At 42.3% G+C, this 20615-nt stretch overlaps 1 protein-coding gene across 1 annotated transcript; it reads left to right on the top strand.

The window, feature by feature from the left end:
• Positions 1-3326, top strand: LOC146661599 (uncharacterized). The gene is made up of 2 exons (XM_085419488.1): positions 1-250; positions 1031-3326. Exons 1-2 carry the CDS (start codon positions 1-3, stop codon positions 3196-3198), a joined length of 2418 nt encoding a protein of 805 aa, XP_085275614.1. The 3' UTR covers positions 3199-3326.
• The last annotated feature ends 17289 nt before the right edge of the window (positions 3327-20615 follow it).

Here is a 20615-nt window from a genome sequence, read left to right as displayed (position 1 = left end):
ATGGGTTTCTGCTACTCTGCCACTGTGAGAGGCTCACTCCAACCCAGAGGACCCTGGGTGCGCACTGTCTCTCCAACTCCGCCTGGTGCTGCTCCTCTTTCACCGGTGGGCCCGCTTCTCGGCCCGCGCTTCCTTCAGTCGTCTGGTTCACTCCTCACCATGCCGGCGGTGGCGTCCTCCTCAGGTGAGCGACTCTCTTCCACCTCCAGCCCGCGCCTGATGCCTGCTCCTCTCCTGCGTGACTCTCAAAGTACGTCGCTGGTTGCTTCTGTTCCGGGTGTTGGGTCATCGGCTCCTCTCCAGCCACGGATCCACAGACTTGGTATCGTTATTTCAAACCTCCGCCCACTCAGCCGCACATCAACCCCGATGACAGCTACTGATCTCACCTTATCTATGGCTTTGATCAACACTCGATCTCTCTCCAATAAGACGTTTCTACTCAAGGATTTTTTCTCTTCTCCTGAACTGGATTTTATGTTCCTGACTGAGACCTGGCTACATGCCGGTGAGACTGTGGCTTTCTCTGAGCTTCTTCCTCCAGGCTGTTGTTTTTTCAACTCTCCCAGGTCTTCTGGTAAAGGTGGAGGCCTTGCCTGTGTTTTTAAATCAGTTTATGACTGTCATCAGATTTCATCTTTCTCCTTTTCCAGCTTTGAACTGCAGCTTTTTAAATTGAACTCATCTACTCCATTACTGTGTGCAGTAGTGTACCGTCCTCCCAAATTCAACAAGGACTTTATCAGTGAGTTTGGGGAATTCTTATCAGGACTTTCAGTAGATTTTGATCATTTTCTTATTGTTGGCGATCTGAACATCCATGTGTGTTGTCCATCTAAACCTCTGGTTAGAGACTTTGTATCACTGCTGGACTCTTTTAACCTGACTCAGTGTGTGTCTGGCTCCACACATGAGAAAGGTCACACACTGGACCTCGTCATGTCTCACGGCCTGAGTATCCACGTCTCTGAAATCTGTGAGAGTGCGTGTATCTCTGATCACCTTCCTGTTCTGTTTTCTGCCACTGCAGATTGTTCTGTTGCTGCAGTTAAAGCTCCTTCACGCCGCCACCGGATCATCAATACCCATGTACCATCCCAGTTCTCTGCTGCTTTCAACAACTCTGAGCTCTCCACGGTGGACTGGATTGACTCCCTGTGTGCAGAAGATTTAACTGCTCTTTTTAACTCAACATGCACTTCTATTCTGGACTCCATCGCTCCCCTAAAATCACTCCGTCCCAAAGCTCACGCTGAACCCTGGATTACAGACTCTGTTCGTGCTCTCAGGCGCTCCTGCAGGTGTGCTGAGAGAAAGTGGAAAAAGGACAAGCTGCAAATCTCCTTCAATATCCTGAGAGACTCTCTTTTAACTTATCAGAAAGCTGCTAAAGAGGCTAAGTCCTCCTACATATCTAACCTGGTCAGCAGTAATGTCCATAAACCTCAGACTCTGTTTCGTGTTTTAAACTCCATTGTTAATCCTCATACGTCCACCTGCCTCACACCTTCTGCCACCCTCTGCAATGACTTTTTATATTTCTTTGTTAATAAGATTTCCTCCCTGCAGTCTGTCATTCCACCTCCACTTTTCAACCCCCGTGTTTCTCCCTCGTGCCACTCTGCCTTTAACCAGTTTGAGCTAATCTCTCTTTCCCAGCTGCATGAAACAGTCTGCAAGGTCAAGTCTACCAACTGTTCCACTGACGCTATTCCCTCTCGTCTTCTGAAGCAGGTCCTGGACTCAGTTGGACCTGTCCTTCTGGTCCTGATCAATGCCTGTCTCAGCTCTGGTTGTTTCCCAACACTTTTTAAGCATGCAGTTGTTCAACCTCTTCTCAAAAAGCCTAATCTGGATCCATCTATACTCTCCAATTATAGGCCCATTTCCAATCTGCCCTTTCTGTCCAAAGTACTGGAACGAGTTGTCCTCAGGCAGCTCCAGTCATTTTTAGACAACAACAGTCTCTATGAGAAGTTTCAGTCTGGTTTTAGAGCTCGTCACAGCACTGAAACCGCCTTACTGAGAGTTTTTAATGATTTGCTTTTAACTGTAGACTCTGGTTGTGCTGCAGTCCTAGTAACCTTAGACCTGACAGCAGCCTTCGACACTGTTGATCACAACATACTGTTATCCCGCCTAGAACACTGTGTCGGTCTGAAAGGTACTGTTTTAAAGTTTTTCCAGTCCTATCTGGATAACAGGAGTTTTTCTGTTCACCTCGGTGACCTGTCATCTCCCAGAGCTCCTTTAACTTGTGGTGTACCTCAGGGGTCCATTCTAGGCCCCCTGCTGTTTATTCTGTATTTGCTCCCTCTGGGCGATGTGCTGCGCAAACATAATGTGTCCTTCCACACCTTTGCTGATGACATTCAGATCTACCTCCCTCTGAGATTAGACTGTAAGGACTCTCTGCAGCCGTTATTCTCCTGTTTGTCTGACATTAAGACTTGGATGGCTCTTAACTTTCTACATCTAAATGAAAGTAAAACTGAAGTCATTGTGTTTGGGCTTCCTAAAGACCCCAACCTTTCCTTTGATTTTATGGGACCCCTAACTTCCGAATGTACTTCCTCCATTAAGAGCCTCGGTGTTACTTTTGACAGTGCTTTTAAATTTGATAAACAAATCAGCTCCGTAGTCAAGGGATCTTTTTATCATCTACGGATTTTAGCTAAAGTCAAGTCCTACCTGTCCAGGAACGATCTAGAAAGGGTGGTCCATGCTTTTATTACTTCACGGCTGGACTACTGTAACTCCCTTTATGCTGGTTTAGATCGTTCCTGCCTGCATCGCCTTCAACTAGTGCAGAACGCTGCTGCTCGCATGCTGACCGGCTCCAAAAAGAGAGACCACATCACTCCGGTCCTCTGCTCTCTCCACTGGCTCACAGTTGCTTTTAGGATTGATTTTAAAATTTTACTGTTGGTTTTTAAGGTTCTGAACGGTACTGCACCTCCTTACCTGGCAGAGCTTCTTAGCATTTACCGCCCCAGGAGATCTTTGAGGTCAGCAGACCTGATGCTTTTAGATGTTCCCAGGTACAGACTAAAGACTAGGGGAGAGAGGGCTTTTGCTGTGGCTGCACCCAGACTGTGGAACAGTTTACCTCCTCACATCAGATTCTCCACAAGCCTTGGAACTTTTAAAACTGCTCTTAAAACTCACCTCTTCTCATTGGCTTTTAGCAAGGTTTAACTTATTGTTTTAATTTATTGTTTTATCAGTGAGGTGTTTTATGTACTTGTGTTTTATTGTATTTTATATTTGTATTTTATTGTACAGCACTTTGGTCAGCCTCGGTTGTTTTTAAATGTGCTTTATAAATAAACTTGACTTGACTTGACTTGATCCACGGATTAGGCCCTGGAAGCCGTTTCCTTCAGACCCCATTCCTACGAAACTGCTCAAAGAAGTCCTGCCATTAATTAATTCTTCAATCTTAAATATGATCAACCTATCTCTAATAATCGGCTATGTACCACAGGCCATCAAGCTGGCTGTAGTTAAACCTTTACTCAAAAAGCATCTCTAGACCCAGCAGTCTTAGCTAATTATAGGCCAATCTCCAACGTTCCTTTCATATCAAACATCCTTGAAAGAGTAGCTGTCAAACAGCTAACAGATCATCTGCAGAGGAATGGCTTATTTGAAGAGTTTCAGTCAGGTTTCAGAGCTCATCACAGCACAGAAAAAGCTTTAGTGAAGGTTACAAATGATCCTCTTATGGCCTCTGACAGTGGACTCATCTCTGTGCTTGTCCTGCTAGACCTTAGTGCAGCATTCGATACTGTCGACCATAATATCCTATTAGAGCGATTCGAACATGCTGTAGGTATTACAGGTACTGCACTGCAGTGGTTTGTATCATATCTATCTAATAGACTCCAATTTGTTCATGTAAATGGAGAGTCCTCTTCACACACTGAGGTTAATTATGGAGTTCCACAGGTTCAGTGCTAGGACCAATTCTGTTTACACTATACATGCACCCCCTAGGCAGCATCATTAAAAGATATAGCATACAATTTCACTGCCATGCAGATGACACCCAGCTCTATCTGTCCATGAAGCCAGATAACACACACCAATTAGTTAAACTGCAGGAATGTCTTAAAGACATAAAGACCTGGATGGCCGCTAACTTTCTGCTTCTTAATTCAGATAAAACTGAGGTTATTGTACTCGGCCCTGAAAAGCCTAGAAATATGGTATCTAACCAGATTCTTACTCTGGATGGCATTACCTTGGCCTCCAGTAACGCTGTGAGGAACCTTGGAGTAATTTTTGACCAGGATATGTCCTTCAACGCACGTATTAAATAAATATGTAAGACTGCGTTCTTCCATTTGCGCAACATCTCTAAAGTTAGAAATATCCTGTCTCAGAGTGACGCTGAAAAACTAGTTCACGCATTTATTACTTCCAGGCTGGACTACTGTAATTCATTATTATCAGGATGTCCAAAAAACTCGCTGAAAAGCCTTCAGCTAATCCAAAATGCTGCAGCAAGAGTCCTGACAGGGACTAGAAAGAGAGAGCATATTTCTCCTGTTTTGACTTCCCTTCAAACCCAGAATTGAATTCAAAATCCTGCTCCTCACATACAAGGTCTTGAATAATCAGGCCCCATCTTATCTTAATGACCTTGTAGTACCATATCACCCCATTAGAGCACTTAGAGCACTGATCCTGAATCCTCCCGTAGTTATGCTGCGATAGACGTAGGCTGCCGGGGATTCCCACGATGCATTGAGTTTTTCCTTTCCAGTCACCTTTCTCACTCACTATGTATTAATACAGCGGTCCCCAACCCCCGGGCCTCAGTACCGGTCCATGAGTCGTTTGGTACCGGGCCACGAGAGTTGAGAGTTGAGGCTCAGGTGTGAAATGTATGGTTTTCAGGATTTTTATAGTTTTTTTAGCGTTATTTTGTTATCGTTTTTATCGTTAACTCGGTTTTCCTGGGTCTTTTCACGTGTGTTATGAATAAATCTTCTTTTTTACGGTACCGGTACTAGGCCAGTCCGTAAAAATATTGTCGGGCATGAACCGGTCCGTGGCGCTTAGGGACCGCTGTGTTAATAGACCTCTCTGCATTGAATCATATCTGTTATTAACCTCTGGCTCTCTTCCACAGCATGTCTTTTATCCTGTCTTCCTTCTCTCACCCCAACCGGTCGCAGCAGATGGCCCCGCCCCTCCCTGAGCCTGATTCTGCTGGAGGTTTCTTCCTGTTAAAAGGGAGTTTTTCCTTCCCACTGTCACCAAAGTGCTTGCTCATAGGGGGTCATATGATTGTTGGGTTTTTCTCTGTATCTATGAAGCCCCTTGAGGCGACTTTTGTTGTGATTTGGCGCTATATAAATAAAATTGAATTGAATTGAATTACGGACTAAACCTGGGACATTTGTGGCCCTTGTTGGTGTCCTTGATTTTTAAAAGTAAAATGTCTTATTATGCTATAAATAAAGCCAGAGAGTGAAATCTGTGCTACACACAGTGGGACACTGCCATAGACTGGTGACCTGTACAGGGTGTACCTTGCTCAGTCTGTGACAGCTGCTCCAGCCCTTCATGACCCTGAATCAGATACACCATTAAAAAGGGGGTGGATGGATTGACAGGGGATCAGAGGTATGGTGGACTGTAACTAAATAATTAAATAGAAAAAAATTAACTGTAAAAATAAATCTGTTAGGGTGCCTGGGTTCGTTGACCCAAAATTTTGAGTTTTACATTATTATTGAACTTTGATTTTGCCATTATTTATCATTTCTAGTCTTTTGGTTTCTTAGAGTTCTGTCTTCTGGTTTCTGTCTCTGTGTTACATAGTTGTTCTGTCTCCCCCTGTCTGCTGTATCCCCTCGTCAAGTCCGCGTTGTCTGTGTTATGTTTCCTGTTTTACTTTGAAAGTCCATGTCTCATGTTAATGTATCTAGATTTGCTTCCCTTGTCTCGCTACCCTTATTTGTCCCAGCTGTGTTTCTCTGTTGTCTCCCATTCCCTGATGGCTCTCTCTGGGTATGTAAGCCCTGAGTTTTCTTTGGTCTTTGTCGCGATCTCCCTCATCCTATGCTGTGTGTTCTGTTTGGCTGCCTGTGTAAGTTTCTTTTGGTATTCTTGCTTTTGTTATATTTGTGTTTAGCGTTAAAGCTGTTTTAAGTTCACACTTTTACCTCCAAGTGTCTGCACATTGGGTCCACAGTTCCTGCCTGCACACAGCACATGACAAAATCATTGTGTAAAAACAAAACAAAATGCTGTCTTCTTTATTGACCATTTACCGTCAAACACATTTCAACTATAAGCTTTCATCAGTGCAAACCAAAGCCACATCCCCAGATATAGAACCATGGGAGGTTTAAACACTAATTAGTGTGAATGCTTGAAAAGTTAAATCAGAAGAGCAGGCTGTCTTTACACTGTCACCACGTCCATATAATAAACTCCATAGGCATGAAAAATGAGAATTCAGTAGACATGACATATGTGAGTGAAGTTGCCCCCCCACCTTCTTCAAATCCAACAAAAGTGGTATCAAACGTTTGTGCTGGTTTGTGCTGCAAAAATTGTCGTTTGTGCTGCTATCATTTTAAAGATATTAATCAAAATTTCTAGAGGTCATCAGAGGTCAACCAGCCCCCTCACATTAATTAAATCAAACAAAATGGGTGTCAATCAACTGTGCTACGTTTGTGCTGGTTTGTGCGGCTTCTGTTTTAAAGATATTAATGAAAATGTAAAGGTCCACCAGCCCCCCCCCCAACACACACACATTAATGGAATCGAACAAAATTGATGTCAAACATTTGTGCTGGTTTGTGCTGCTAAAATTGTCGTTTGTGCTGCCTCTGTTTTAAAGATATTAATGAAAATGCAAACGTCAAAAGGTCAACCAGCCCCCCCACATTAATGGAATCAAACAAAACTGGTGTCAATCAACTGTGCTACGTTTGTGCTGGTTTGTGCTGCCTCTGTTTTAAAGATATTAATGAAAATGTAAAGGTCAAAAGGTCAACCAGCCCCCCCCCCCACATTAATGGGATCGAACAAAATTGATGTCAAACGTTTGTGCTGCTAAAATTGTTGTTTGTGCTGCCTCTGTTTTAAAGATATTAATGAAAATGTAAAGGTCAAAAGGTCAACTAGCCCCCCCCCCCCCCCCCCCCCCACATTAATGGGATCAAACAAAATTGATGTCAAACGTTTGTGCTGGTTTGTGCTGCTAAAATTGTTGTTTGTGCCGCTATCATTTTAAAGATATTCAAGAAAATTTGTAGAGGTCATCAGAGGTCAACCAGCCCCCCCACATTAATGGAATCAAATAAAACTGGTGTCAATCAACTGTGCTACGTTTGTGCTGGTTTGTGCTGCCTCTGTTTTAAAGATATTAATGAAAATGTAAAGGTCAAAAGGTCAACCAGCCCCCCCCCCCCCACATTAATGGGATCGAACAAAATTGATGTCAAACGTTTGTGCTGGTTTGTGCTGCTAAAATTGTTGTTTGTGCCGCTATCTTTTTAAAGATATTCAAGAAAATTTGTAGAGGTCATCAGAGGTCAACCAGCCCCCCCACATTAATGGAATCAAACAAAACTGGTGTCAATCAACTGTGCTACGTTTGTGCTGGTTTGTGCTGCCTCTGTTTTAAAGATATTAATGAAAATGTAAAGGTCAACCAGCCCCCCCACATTAATGGAATCAAACAAAACTGGTGTCAATCAACTGTGTTACGTTTGTGCTGGTTTGTGCTGCCTCTGTTTTAAAGATATTAATGAAAATGTAAAGGTCAAAAGGTCAACCAGCCCCCCCCCCCCCCCACATTAATGGGATCGAACAAAATTGATGTCAAACGTTTGTGCTGGTTTGTGCCGCTAAAATTGTTGTTTGTGCTGCTATCATTTTAAAGAAATCCATACAAATTTCTGGAGGTCATCAGAGGTCAACCAGCCCCCCCACATTAATGGAATCAAACAAAACTGGTGTCAATCAACTGTGCTACGTTTGTGCTGGTTTGTGCTGCCTCTGTTTTAAAGATATTAATGAAAATGTAAAGGTCAAAAGGTCAACCAGCCCCCCCCCCCCACATTAATGGGATCGAACAAAATTGATGTCAAACGTTTGTGCTGGTTTGTGCTGCTAAAATTGTTGTTTGTGCCGCTATCATTTTAAAGATATTCAAGAAAATTTGTAGAGGTCATCAGAGGTCAACCAGCCCCCCCACATTAATGGAATCAAACAAAACTGGTGTCAATCAACTGTGCTACGTTTGTGCTGGTTTGTGCTGCCTCTGTTTTAAAGATATTAATGAAAATGTAAAGGTCAAAAGGTCAACCAGCCCCCCCCCCCCCCCCACATTAATGGGATCGAACAAAATTGATGTCAAACGTTTGTGCTGGTTTGTGCTGCTAAAATTGTTGTTTGTGCCGCTATCATTTTAAAGATATTCAAGAAAATTTGTAGAGGTCATCAGAGGTCAACCAGCCCCCCCACATTAATGGAATCAAACAAAACTGGTGTCAATCAACTGTGCTACGTTTGTGCTGGTTTGTGCTGCCTCTGTTTTAAAGATATTAATGAAAATGTAAAGGTCAAAAGGTCAACCAGCCCCCCCCCCCCCACATTAATGGGATCGAACAAAATTGATGTCAAACGTTTGTGCTGGTTTGTGCTGCTAAAATTGTTGTTTGTGCTGCTATCATTTTAAAGAAATCCATACAAATTTCTGGAGGTCATCAGAGGTCAACCAGCCCCCCCACATTAATGGAATCAAACAAAACTGGTGTCAATCAACTGTGCTACGTTTGTGCTGGTTTGTGCTGCCTCTGTTTTAAAGATATTAATGAAAATGTAAAGGTCAAAAGGTCAACCAGCCCCCCCACAGTAATGGAATCGAATAAAAGCCTTCAGTTTTCAGGCCCCTCTTCTGTGGAACCAGCTTCCAGTTTGGATTCAGGAGACGGACACTATCTCTACTTTCAAGATTAGGCTTCAAACTTTCCTTTTTGCTAAAGCATATAGTTAGGGTTGGACCAGGTGACCCTGAATCCTGTCTTCGTTATGCTTCAATAGATGTAGGCTGCCGGGGGATTCCCATGATGCATTGAGTTTTTCCTTTCCAGTCACCTTTCTCACTCACTATGTGTTAACAGACCTCTCTGCATTGAATTATATCTGTTATTAACCTCTGGCTCTCTTCCACAGCATGTCTTTTATCCTGTCTTCCTTCTCTCACCCCAACCGGTCGCAGCAGATGGCCGCCCCTCCCTGAGCCTGGTTCTGCTGGAGGTTTCTTCCTGTTAAAAGGGAGTTTTTCCTTCCCACTGTCGCCAAAGTGCTTGCTCATAGGGGGTCATATGATTGTTGGGTTTTTCTCTGTATCTATGAAGCGCCTTGAGGCGACTTATGTTGTGATTTGGCGCTATATAAATAAAATTGAATTGAATTGAATGTTTCATTAGAGTGGATGTGGCACACTTAATCAAAATGATTTGCCAGTGGGACTGTTTGAGGGAAAAAAGCCTCATCGGGTGAGGGATTTCTACGTGCGATCAATGGCACAACTTGTCAAGTCCCAATCCTTGGAAGAAGCAGAGGTCCTAATACGCAGCATTGCTATTGTGGCATTAAGTGAGACAGAAGGCTGTGACAGTTTTGGAAACCTCATTATGTCAGAAGTGTCCAAATCAAATCTGAAAAGAAAAATTGCAGATGAGACTATGTCTGTTTCTGATGACAAGGAAGAAGAAGACATTAGATTGGATCCATGCACAGAAATAAACACCGACTTAAGGCAGTGGGTGGCAGATATTTGTGAGGGGAGCAGGTGCCATGCTGAAGATCATGGTGATCGAGACAATATGCACTATCTACCTGAGCTCGTCCCACACCTAATTAGATTGGGAGGATACCTACCACTCTGGACTGGAGAAATGGTTCCCCTATTTCAGAGCAAAAAACTCACTGCAACTTTAGCTAATGTTGAAGCAGAGTTCAAGAACATTAAACATGGTCTGTTCAAGCATGAAAATCTCCCTATAAGGATAGATAAATTCATTGCACGTCATCTTGGTTTTATTGAAGGGAACATGCGGATCTCTTCTGCAAAACAAATACGAAAAGAAGCAGAGGTTGCCAGACAGGATGGTACAGTGAAGCGTCAGTATCCACACAAAGCCTTTGTGGAGCAGGAAGTGGATGATAACCCCTCTCAGGAGCCCAAAATTGACACAGACATAGACATACAGGAAGGGCACGAAGTACTGCAGTGCGTTTCACGTTGATATCAGGCGCCTCCTAAAAAGGGAAAAGAAAAGTTCATTTAAGGCAAAGTTTTCAGGTGTCATTCTTTGGGGAGAATACATGTTTATGAAACTGCATGACATCAGACTCTACCAAATTTTGGAGACTTTTCTTTTAAGATACAACCTTTCTGTCTCTTGTGACAGAGAGTCTGTTTCTTAATCATTTGACAAAAACCCTACACAGTATTTTAAAATAGTGTTCTCCAGATCAGAGCTGTAATCTATATAGAACATGGGGTTCAAAGCAAGGAAAAATTATGTGTTTATCAGTGAAACCTTTAATTTGTGTTAATTTTATCATTATCAATATATGAAATCTTCACCTTAAGGGACTTAATGAATGGTTTCTTCTAAAAATTAGAAATGATTGAGTCATTTCACATCATATGAAAATATTAATTTTTAATACAAATTTGGCCCTACAAAAATGGAAACTCAGTAACAAAGATAATGGAGATTCTCTAAACACGAGCAAATATCACAGTAAAATTGTTGATTGTGATTTACACATTGGATGTATCCTCAGTGATTTGGTACAATTATACAACATTTTATAAGAACTGAACAACTGATGAAACTAATTATAGGCCAATCTCCAACCTTCCTTTCATATCAAAAATCCTTGAAAGAGGATTTTTGTTAGCTGTTTGATCTGTTTGATCTGTTAGTCAAACAGCTAACAGATCATCTGCAGAGGAATGGTTTATTTGAAGAGTTTCAGTCAGGTTTCAGAGCTCATCACGGCACAGAAACAGCTTTAGTGAAAGTTACAAATGATCTTCTTATGGCCTCTGACAGTGGACTCATCTCTGTGCTTGTCCTGCTAGACCTTAGTGCAGCATTCGATACTGTCGACCATAATATCCTATTAGAGCGATTAGAACATGCTGTAGGTATTACAGGTACTGCACTGCAGTGGTTTGTATCATATCTATCTAATAGACTCCAGTTTGTTCATGTAAATGGAGAGTCCTCTTCACACACTGAGGTTAATTATGGAGTTCCACAGGGTTCAGTGCTAGGACCAATTCTGTTTACATTATACATGCTTCCCTTAGGCAGCATCATTAGAAGACATAGCATACATTTTCACTGCTATGCAGATGACACCCAGCTCTATCTGTCCATGAAGCCAGATAACACACACCAATTAGTTAAACTGCAGGAATGTCTTAAAGACATAAAGACCTGGATGGCCGCTAACTTTCTGCTTCTTAATTCAGATAAAACTGCATGGCATTACCTTGGCCTCCAGTAACGCGGTGAGGAACCTTGGAGTCATTTTTGACCAGGACATGTCCTTCAACGCACGTATTAAACAAATATGTAAGACTGCGTTCTTCCATTTGCGCAATATCTCTAAAATTAGAAATATCCTGTCTCAGAGTGACGCTGAAAAACTAGTTCACGCATTTATTACTTCCAGGCTGGACTACTGTAATTCATTATTATCAGGATGTCCAAAAAACTCCCTGAAAAGCCTTCAGCTAATCCAAAATGCTGCAGCAAGAGTACTGACAGGGACTAGAAAGAGAGAGCATATTTCTCCTGTTTTGGCTTCCCTTCATTGGCTTCCTGTTAAATCCAGAATTGAATTCAAAATCCTGCTCCTCACATACAAGGTCTTAAATAATCAGGCCCCATCTTATCTTAATGACTTTGTAGTACCATATCACCCCATTAGAGCACTTCGCTCTCGCTCTGCAGGCCTACTTGTTGTTCCTAGAGTATTTAAAAGTAGAATGGGAGGGAGAGCCTTCAGTTTTCAGGCCCCTCTTCTGTGGAACCAGCTTCCAGTTTGGATTCAGGAGACGGACACTATCTCTACTTTCAAGATTAGGCTTAAAACTTTCCTTTTTGCTAAAGCATATAGTTAGGGCTGGACCAGGTGACCCTGAATCCTCCCTTAGTTATGCTGCAATAGACATAGGCTGCCGGGGGATTCCCATGATGCATTGAGTTTTTGCTTTCCAGTCACCTTTCTCGCTCACTATGTATTAACAGACCTCTCTGCATTGAATTATATCTGTTATTAACCTCTGTCTCTCTTCCACAGCATGTCTTTTATCCTGTCTTCCTTCTCTCACCCCAACCGGTCGAAGCAGATGGCCCCGCCACTCCCTGAGCCTGGTTCTGCCGGAGGTTTCTTCCTGTTAAAAGGGAGTTTTTCCTTCCCACTGTTGCCAAAATGCTTGCTCATAGGGGGTCATATGATTGTTGGGTTTTTCTCTGTATCTATGAAGCGCCTTGAGGCGACTTATGTTGTGATTTGGCGCTATATAAATAAAATTGAATTGAATTGGGTCCAACTCCTGCCTGCCGCACAGCGATTCATGACACGGGTCTTTTAACCTAAAAATGTTTTAATGGCCATGAAGAAAGGACTCTTCAATAGATTTTTCAACTCACCTGTGTTTACTGTCTCCACCTGAAATTAATTGCAGTCTGAATTTTTTTTTTTTCTTCTGTCCTTTTGTCTTCGGTCTTCAGCCTTGGAAGGAAAAAATAAAAATATTGAAAACCTTATTAGCACACTAAATATACAAAACCTTGCTATATTTCAATTGTTTTAGATTGAAGTTGCCACTGCTAGCTAAGTCAGTTTTGAATCATGCTAATGAGAAGAAGAAAAAAAAACCTGCCGAACAATTAGGCTGCTGTTGTAAAAACGCCAACTTTCTTGTGTTGGCAAGTGGTCGTTAAAATGTCATTAAGACCCTTTCTTTTTATGTAATTCTTAGTAAAACTGTTTTAATCGGTTAAAACTGACGACATAATCTATGTTTGAAAAACAGCGCGAACAACAGCGAACCACTATTCACCACCTGGGTCTGTGCTTTTTAACACAACAGCGCATTCGAAATCGAAGTTCTTGCCTGCAACATATTAATATACTTGCTTTTTTACGGAAAAAATAAACATAACGAAGGTTCCGTTTTACTTACAAGTTTCTCCAAATGTGCTCTCCAGTCGCTCGAGAAGGGCAGCCATATTGAACAGAATTTTTTGTCAACGTCGTTCAGGTTAGAGAGAAAACGTCATGACGTAGTTGACATACACATGCGGAGCTCGGAAAAAAAACATTTACTCAAAAATCATAATTAAGAAAGCAGTATTTACTCTTAACTTCTAAGCCATGTACAATTATAACTGTTTGAATCGTTAACAGAACAAAAGTTTTAAGTTCTTTCAACTTTGAGGAATTTCAATTGTTATATCCACAAACTTTATAAGTCAGGTAGACTGTTGGGGTTTACAGTGCAGTAAAACTTGGCAAAGGACAATACTGTGTCATGAACACCTGTGCCTTTGATGCCTTCTGTCAAAGTCTGTGCTGCGCTTACTGTGACAGTCGTACTGCTCAAAACATGTTGAATAGTTCAGAGGAGAACAAAGTATTCCAGCTTGTGAAATCCCTTGCTACAAAGGGTGTCACTCAACATGCCTATTCATTGAGGGCAGAGGTGCTGAGCTCAATATTCTGCCCTGTTCAGTTGAAGACTGGTGTTCATCGTGTTGATGCACAGTGCCATGTGTCCACAGTAATTCAAAAAACAATGACGGAAAATCCAAGTGTTCACTTCACAAGACAGTGTTCCTCCCAGTACTGCAAACTTTACACACCAAACACAAGGCAAATACCTTTTGTTTCCATTGATCTGTCAGTCCTCTCAGCTTCTGGCATAGCTCACCTTCAGTCTGCTGTTGAACAAGGGCTCAACCTTCCAGCATCGCCATGCCTAAGACCAATCGAAAGTCCTGATGCATCTCCAACAGCATTTAAAACAGATTCATCAGGAAAGCAACTTTGCACAGGGACTGTTTGTCACAGTTTCACCCTGAGAGAGCTTGTATGGATTGACACAGACCTTGGAAAATGCTCTACAGAAACTCTGGAGCACAGTTTTCACAGTCCAAAAAGGTTTTTGCTTACTGAATTCCCATCCACTCTGCTACTTCAAGGAGAGAAATTCACACTGAAAGCAGTCATTACATTTCAGGAGGGCCCAACACCAGAAACACTCGGGCATTATATGACATTCTGTAACAGGACCCCGTACATCTGGGAGATGTATGATGACCTAAGAAAGGATGTAACCATAGCATCTGAAAACACCAGCGTATGTCCGCACACTGTGCTCTACACAAAGGAATGATGGCAAGATCTCATGAAAGAAAGTCCTTTTCTAGTTTGTGAGTTAGATGATGGAAATAGCTGTTATTTTTCAGTTAATGTATTAGACTTGTGAGGCTCAGACAGTTCAATGTATTTACCTTTTCTAACAGGAAACATATATACTACATTGTTCTCGTAGTTTTGTATTTTGTTACCAGCAAATAAAGTTTTTTCTCTAACCGAATGCATTAATTATTTTAAATGCTATATTTAACCTAGTTTTTAAATAAGTTATTGCAGTTTGATTACTAGGTTTAAGAGTGTGATCATAAGAAAAAAATATCCAATGCTGGTTAATATCTCTCAATTTCTTTACGGTAAAGAAAGTGGCTGGTTGAGCTTTAGAAACTTTTGGTAATATCTTTAAAATGAAAGCGGCACAAACGACAATTTTAGCAGCACAAACCAGCACAAACGTAGCACAAACGTTTGACACCAGTTTTGTTTGATTCCATTACTGTGGGGGGGCTGGTTGACCTCTGATGACCTCTAGAAATTTTTATCAATATCTTTAAAATGAAAGCGGCACAAACGACAATTTTAGCAGCACAAACCAGCACAAATGTAGCACAAACATTTGACATCAATTTTGTTCGATTCCATTAATGTGGGGGGGCTGGTTGACCTTTTGACCTTTACATTTTCATTAATATCTTTAAAATGAAAGCGGCACAAACGACAATTTTAGCAGCACAAACGTAGCACAAACGTTTGATACCACTTTTGTTGGATTTGGGTAATGTTGGGGGGCTGGTTGACCTCTGATGACCTCTAGAAATTTTGATTAATATCTTTAAAATGATAGTAGCACAAATGAAAATTTTTGCAGCACAAACCAGCACAAACGTAGCACAAACGTTTGATACCACTTTTGTTGGATTTGAAGAAGGTGGGGGGGCCAACTTCACTCACATGACTTTTCTGTTCATTTTAAGCAGCAGAAGTGAGGCGCATGTCTGTGTGCGTGTGTATGGAGCCATTGGGTGCAGTCACTATAGCAACCAGGCTCACACCTGCCTGCTTAACTAGCTCTGTCTCTCACTCTGCCAAGATTCATCTTAAACACTTCTCTTTCAACTGCTGCTGTGTCCTCAGTGTTTGCTCTACAGGTATGATTTTACCCTCAAAACGTTGCCATCGTTGTTCTCTTTCCAACACCTTGTCTTTCAAAGCTCAGACATTTAAAATTTTTAAACTGTGTGGATCCAAGTGGAGGGATCACATTTTAGTCATTCAGTGACTCAAAGAATATGAACTTTTAATATTCATTCAGAGGTTTTCTGACTCTAAATTTTCTTTTCTCATTTCTAAGGTTTTTCTAATTTACAATTAAAACATTTTCAGCTTTTTTCCAACTTCTTCTTCTGTGTAAACGTCAGCTTTTAGCACTTCAGCACTTTTGTTTTCAGATTAAATTCTTTTTCTTTTTATCTCATTCAAACTTTTTAACTTAAAATTCAGCAATTAATTCATTTCAATGCATACATTCAGATTCAAGCATTCACACTGCAGTTTCTTCAGAAAATGCACTTTCTAGTTGACAACTAGAATACATACTTACATCATGTATGGACCAATGAAGAGGAAGCCATGAATCAAGCCAAAGTTAGAAACTTAAGAAAACTTTTTTTTTTCCTTTTCTTTTTTTTTACCAATGTTTGTAATTAGGGTGTAGATAGGTACACAAAGCTACATCATCTGGGGCTGGAAAAGAAAAGCAGCACTGAGGTGCTGAAAGATGCAGGTCCAATAGTGGCCACTTGAGGCTGGGAATCATGGGTGTCCCATGTTAAAATGTCCAACTTTAAACATGGATAGTTTCTGTCTATGATAACTGAACTCTTTCTCAGAACTAAACTGCTTCAGTTTTGCTGAGGCTTAAAGTTTGGGTGCATGTCCTCTTTGATGAACTCTTTGGCTTCCACTAATACACTGTGGCTGAACTGAACCTCTCAACTGTGTTTGTGCTCATGGTGCCTTTTGGAGTATTTTTTTTTATGACAAATAGTCTGGCCTGCTAACTGCTACAAACCATCCACAAACCATCCACTTCAGTTTTGCTGAGTAAAATGCTAGTATTTTATTCATCTGTTTCTTTGCTTTAAAAGAGTCTTCACGTGACATCAGAGCTACTGGGACATGCACACATGAAAGTCAAAACAGTAGTGCAGTCCTTTGCTCTCCAGCCATCTTATGAACGTCTTTGAGTTTAGCCAAAATGCCGGATAGCTGCTGCCTTTTCGTGTTTCTTTACAGCGGCCAGAAGGGCGTAGAATATGGCACCAACATGTGAACACACCCCTCCTGACCCTGCCTTACAGGTCAAATCACGCCAATCCCTGCATTTCCACAGTAACCTAGTCTGTCAATGGAGGCTCATTTAAACTGTAGGACTGATTCACTGTAAAATTCCAAGTCAACAAAATATAAGATTTACACGTGATCATTCATTTCAGCAAACAACAATTTCTTGTTCTTCACCTCTCTGATGACAACCATATTTACCCATCCAGATCGAAAATGCACGTAGATGTCCGTACTTTGAAAGCTTTGATCTTGGTACCAGTGTAAGGTGATCGAGCCATATAAGACGCCACCAAACTGGAGCTCTGGGAGAGACATTGATTTAATTTAAAAGTAGATAAAGCTGCCAGTGAAAAGTATGGCTCACAAGTCCCAAAATCCATAGTTTCTCTGAATGCAGCTTGCTAACGTTAGCCTAGATTTGTGACTCCAAAAATCCAACATGGATTAACCTTATGCACTCCAACATTATGCACACTTAACATTATGCACTCCATACTGTACAGTAACGCCACTGTTTTGCACATGTCTCACTCTGTATATTTTATTTTATTTATTTTATATATTCTATTCATTGTTTACTCTATTTAATTTGTAAAATATGTGTACACACACACACACACACACACGTAGAAAAATATTTAGTATACACATCCAGAAATGCATATACTATTATATATTGTACATATATTTATTAGTTTAAGATGTAGCCATTCTTGTATTTTGCTTGTTTACATTATTGTATTTTGCACAACTCTGTTGCTTGTGAAGCTCGCACACAAGAATTTCACTCACATGTGCTGTACCAATGTACCTGCACATGTGATGTGACAATAAAAGTGATTTGATTTGATTTGATTTGACATGGTGGCCATGTTGTTTTCTTTGCAGGGTCCTGAAATCAGTGTGAGATGTCCATGTGACTACAAACACATCATAGTCTATGAATGATAGAAAATAAAATCTAAACCATAGCAACATGACATTACACCTGTGATATCTTTAGCATTGAAGGTGTCTTTATTTGGTATTCAGTAAATGTATCTCCTCATCTTTGTTAATGCTAAAAAAATGTTAACTACCATTTGTTGTTACCATGGCAATGATTCCCTTCAATAAAGATTGTTGTTGTTGTTGTTGTTGTTGGCATCATCCAGCACCACAGGCCCTGGTGTGCTGATGATGGCCTGACAGGAAGCACTGTCCCTGATGTAAAGTATATGGCCTCAGCCAACAACAGTGGCCCTGCTGAAATGTGGATGGTATCATCGAGTAGCACAGGCCCTGGTGTAATGTGGATGGAATCATCCAACAGTACAGTCCCTGGTGTGGTGAAGATCGCCTCACAGGAAGCACTGTCCCTGATGTAAAGTGTATGACCTCAGCCAACCACAATGGCCCTGGTGAAATGTGGATGGTATTGGCCAGCACAACAGGCCATTTTGTAATGTGAATGTCCTCACCAGTAGACCAGGCCCTTGTGTACTGTGGATCGCATCAGCCAGCAACACAAGCCCTGGTGAAATGTGGATGGTATCAACGAGTAGCACAGGCCCTGGTATAATGTGGATGGCCTCATCCAGCAACACCACAGGCCCTGGTGAAATGTGGTTGTTTTCGGCCAGCAACACAGGCCTTTGGGTAATTTGGATGGCTAGCAGCACAGGCCCTGGTCTGGTGAAGATGGCCTCACAGGAATCAAATCAAATCAAATCAAATCACTTTTATTGTCACATCACATGTGCAGGCACACTGGCACAGCACATGCGAGTGAAATTCTTGTGTGCGAGCCCCACAAGCAACAGAGATGTGCAAACACAACAACACAAACGAGCAAAATACAAGAATGGCCAACCTGAAACTAATAAATATATGTACAATATATAATAGTGTATGCATTTCTGGATGTGTATACTAAATATTTTCCTACGTGTGTGTGTGTGTGTGTGTGTGTGTGTGTGTGTGTGTGTGTATACACATTTTTACAAATTAAATAGTAAAAAAAAAAAATAATAATAATAATAATAAAATATATAAAATATACAGAGTTGAATATGTGCAAAACAAGTGGCATTTATATACAGTGTGGAGTGCATAATGTTGAAGTTCCAGTAGTGAAGCTGAGGTGTCTATGACGTGTTCAGCAGTCTGATGGCCTGATGGAAAAAGCTGTCTCTCAGTCTGCTGGTACGGGACCGGATGCTGCAGAACCTCCTTCCTGATGGAAGCAGTCTGAACAGTTTATGGCTGGGGTGACTGGAGTCCTTGATGATCCTCCCCGCTTTCCTCAGGCAGCGCTTCCTGTAGATGTCTTGGAGGGAGGGAAGCTCACCTCCAATTATCCGTTCAGAGCACCGCACTACTCGCTGGAGAGCTTTGCAGTTGTAGGCGGTGCTGTTGCCATACCAGGTGGTGATGCATCCAGTGAGGATGCTCTCAATGGCACAGTGATAGAAGGTCCTGAGGATGCGGGGGCTCATGCCGAATCTTTTCAGTCTCCTGAGAAAGAAGAGGCGCTGCTGCGCCTTCTTCACTGTTTTGTTTGTGTGTACTGACCACGTAAGATCCTCAGTCAGATGTACTCCAAGGAACCGGAAGCTGCTCACTCTCTCCACAGCAGCGCCGTTGATGGTGATGGGGGTGTGTACTTCTCTGCACCTCCGGAAGTCCACTATCAACTCCTTTGTCTTTGCGACGTTGAGGGTGAGATGGTTGTCTTGACACCAGTGGGTCAGGGCGCTGACCTCCTCCCTGTAAGCCGTCTCATCACCGTTGGTGATAAGACCCACCACTGTAGTGTCGTCCGCAAACTTCACAATGATGTTGGAGCTGTTAGTGGCTGTGCAGTCGTAGGTGTAGAGTGAGTACAGGAGAGGGCTCAGTACACACCCCTGTGGAGCACCAGTGTTCAGTGTGATGGGGGATGAGGTGATGCTGCCCAGTCTGACCACCTGGCGTCTGTCAGACAGGAAGCTAAGGATCCAGCTGCAGAGGGAGCTGCTCAGTCCTAGATCCTGGCCCTGGTGTATTTTCGATGTCATCAGCAAGCAGCACAGACCCTGGTCTAGTGAAGATGGCCTCACAGAAATCACTAGCCCTGGTCTATTGTGGATGGCATCAGCCATCAACACAGGCCCTCGTGAAATATAGGTGGCCTCAGGCAGCAACACAGTCCCTGGTCTAATGTTAATGTCCTCAGCCAACACCATTGGCCCTGGTGTAATGTGGATGGTATTGGCTAGCACCACAGGCCCTTGTATAACGTGAATGGCCTCATCCGAAAACACTGGCCCTGGTGAAATGTGGATGGTATCGGCCAGCACCACAGGCCCTGGTGTAATGTGAATGTCCTCAGCCAGTAGCACAGGCCCTGGTGTAATGTGGATGGCCTCAACTAACAACTCTGTCGCTGGTGAACTATGGATGGTATTGGTCAGCACCACACACCCTGGTGAAATGTGCATGATATCGGTCAGCACCACAGGCCCAGGTGTAATGTGGATGGCATCAATGAGCAGCAGAGGCCCTGGTGTGGTGAAGATGGCCTCACAGGAAGCACTGTCCCTTGTGTAATGTGTATGGCCTCAGCCAACAACAGTGGCCCTGGTGAAATGTGGATTATATTGGCCACTACCACAGGCCCTGGTGTAATGTGAATATCCTCAGCCAGTAGTAAAGGCCCTTGTGTTTTGTGGAACGCATCAGCCAGCAACACAATCCCTGGTGAAATGTTGATGGCCTAATCCAGCAATACAGGCCCTGGTTTGGTGATGATTGCCACACAAGAAGAACTGTACCTGGTGTAATGAGGATGGCCTCATCCAACA

The sequence above is a fragment of the Rhamphochromis longiceps genome, linkage group LG9 (genome assembly GCF_057381845.1).
Source record: "Rhamphochromis longiceps isolate RC_006_pf linkage group LG9, R_longiceps_female_GT1.1, whole genome shotgun sequence".
Classification (NCBI taxonomy): domain Eukaryota; kingdom Metazoa; phylum Chordata; class Actinopteri; order Cichliformes; family Cichlidae; genus Rhamphochromis; species Rhamphochromis longiceps.
This window is presented reverse-complemented; position numbering and strand designations above follow the sequence as displayed.